At 38.3% G+C, this 1,728-nt stretch overlaps 1 protein-coding gene across 1 annotated transcript in view; it reads left to right on the plus strand.

The window, feature by feature from the left end:
- The window catches only part of LOC107102212 (tripartite motif-containing protein 16-like), a 26,693-nt gene that overhangs the window by 16,365 nt on the left and 8,600 nt on the right, over positions 1-1,728 (plus strand). The window contains exon 6 of the mRNA XM_015401422.1: positions 6-85. Coding sequence (XP_015256908.1) covers positions 6-85 — 80 coding nt within the window. The remainder of the gene's footprint in view (positions 1-5; positions 86-1,728) is intronic.

The following is a 1,728-nucleotide window of genomic DNA, read 5'->3' on the forward strand; positions in this document are numbered from 1 at the left end:
ATGTTTTTGACCTAAAGAAGTTCTCTGCTTCAGAGGAGGTTCTCCTGAGGCTGCTGCCTGTGGTTAAAGCTTCCAACAAAGCTCTGTAAGGACACTGATTGTTACTGTATTTATTGTTCCATCAACGGGTACTTCTCTGATATATTAGTGTTTAAGTTGTCATCTTGCTAACTTTTTTAACATTGCTAGGATATCTTAAACATGACCAACTGTGAACACACTGCAGACAGTTGTAACAGGTCTTAATTTAATCTGTGAGTTCAAGCAATTTGTTGCTTGATGTTTAATTTAAAATGCATGTAAACCATCAACATGCACCCATTTAATATTTACCTTTCACCCCAGGCCAGCTTGCTGCATACCACCTGTCAGACAACCTCTGTTTATGTTTGTAGAATTTTCATCTTTGGTTGCATCCTCTCATAAAAGGAAAATTGGGACATCCATGGCTCAACTAGCCAGACACAGCCCTTTATTGTACCGGTCACGTGATTATCTTGAAATGATACACACTGTGACACGGGGATTTGCCAAATGGATGTGTCGACATGACGGTGTTGCTGGAGCCATCTTTCATTAGCAATGGACATTTATTTGTAAAACATGTGCCATATGCACACGACTTAATATACAATTAATAAAGTAATGCAGTACTGTTTGATATTCTATGTAGTTGTGGCAGTAGCACCCAAAGGTGGTTTGTTTGTATATAGTGAGTAATAAATAACTTATAAAATATATACAAAATATTTAATATAGCACGTATAGCGACTAGCATGGCAGAAAGACCTAGATAGAAAGGATGTTCAGCATTTTAGGGTGATTAATGATATGGATTCAATACAATTTAGTTAATTTCTATAGCGCAATTTCAATGTCATCTCAAGGCACTTTCCAGTTCACCAGATCATCCAGTCAGATTGATTCAACGTTTTCTATCTAAGGGAAACCAGCTGATTGCATCGACTCATTGACTCGAAGGCAATGAGTCATGGGCAAGATGAAAACGAGATGAAAATGTACTGACCGATGCCACAGGTGTGATAGGAAGATTGGGTATTTTGAAGAGTTTACAAATGAGGAAAATTAGAAGGTATAAAGAGCAGAAGTGACCACTGTGGATGTAACAAGGATTAGTGAGGATGAAGTAAGGAAGGCATTGAAAAGGTAGTTAGTCCTGATGACATATGTGTTTAGGTTCTGGAAAATACAAATGAATAAAGTTAATGAGTCATAAAATGAAAATATTGAAAAGACTAGTGAAAGCTAGAATATTGACAGAACTGAGCAACTGTTAGCAGTAGTATGGTTTCATGCTATAGAAAAAAAGGAGTTGTTGGACTGCATGCAAAAGTCTGGAGTAGCAGAGAAGTATGTTATTAGTTGGAGGGCATGAATGAGAGCTGTAAGACAATGGTAAGGTGTGCAGTAGGTGTGACAGAGGAATATGAGGTGAAAGTGGGGCTGCATCAGGGATTTGCTCTGAACTCTTTCTTGTTGGCAGCGGTGATGGACATATCGACAGATGAGTTTAAACAAGAATCTCCATGGACTATAAAGTTTGCAGATGACATTCTGGTCAGCAATAAGAGGAGATGGAGGTTTGCCTTAGAAAGCAGAGTTAAAGGAAAATTCCGGTTTTTAACACTTTTAGCCCATTTTCTGTAGTGTCCAGGATGAAATCGAATGGTCGACACCAAAATTTTGACAATTGGTCCTGTCTCTGCT

The sequence above is a fragment of the Cyprinodon variegatus genome, unplaced genomic scaffold, assembly GCF_000732505.1.
Source record: "Cyprinodon variegatus isolate N-32 unplaced genomic scaffold, C_variegatus-1.0 Scaffold1218, whole genome shotgun sequence".
Lineage (NCBI taxonomy): Eukaryota > Metazoa > Chordata > Actinopteri > Cyprinodontiformes > Cyprinodontidae > Cyprinodon > Cyprinodon variegatus.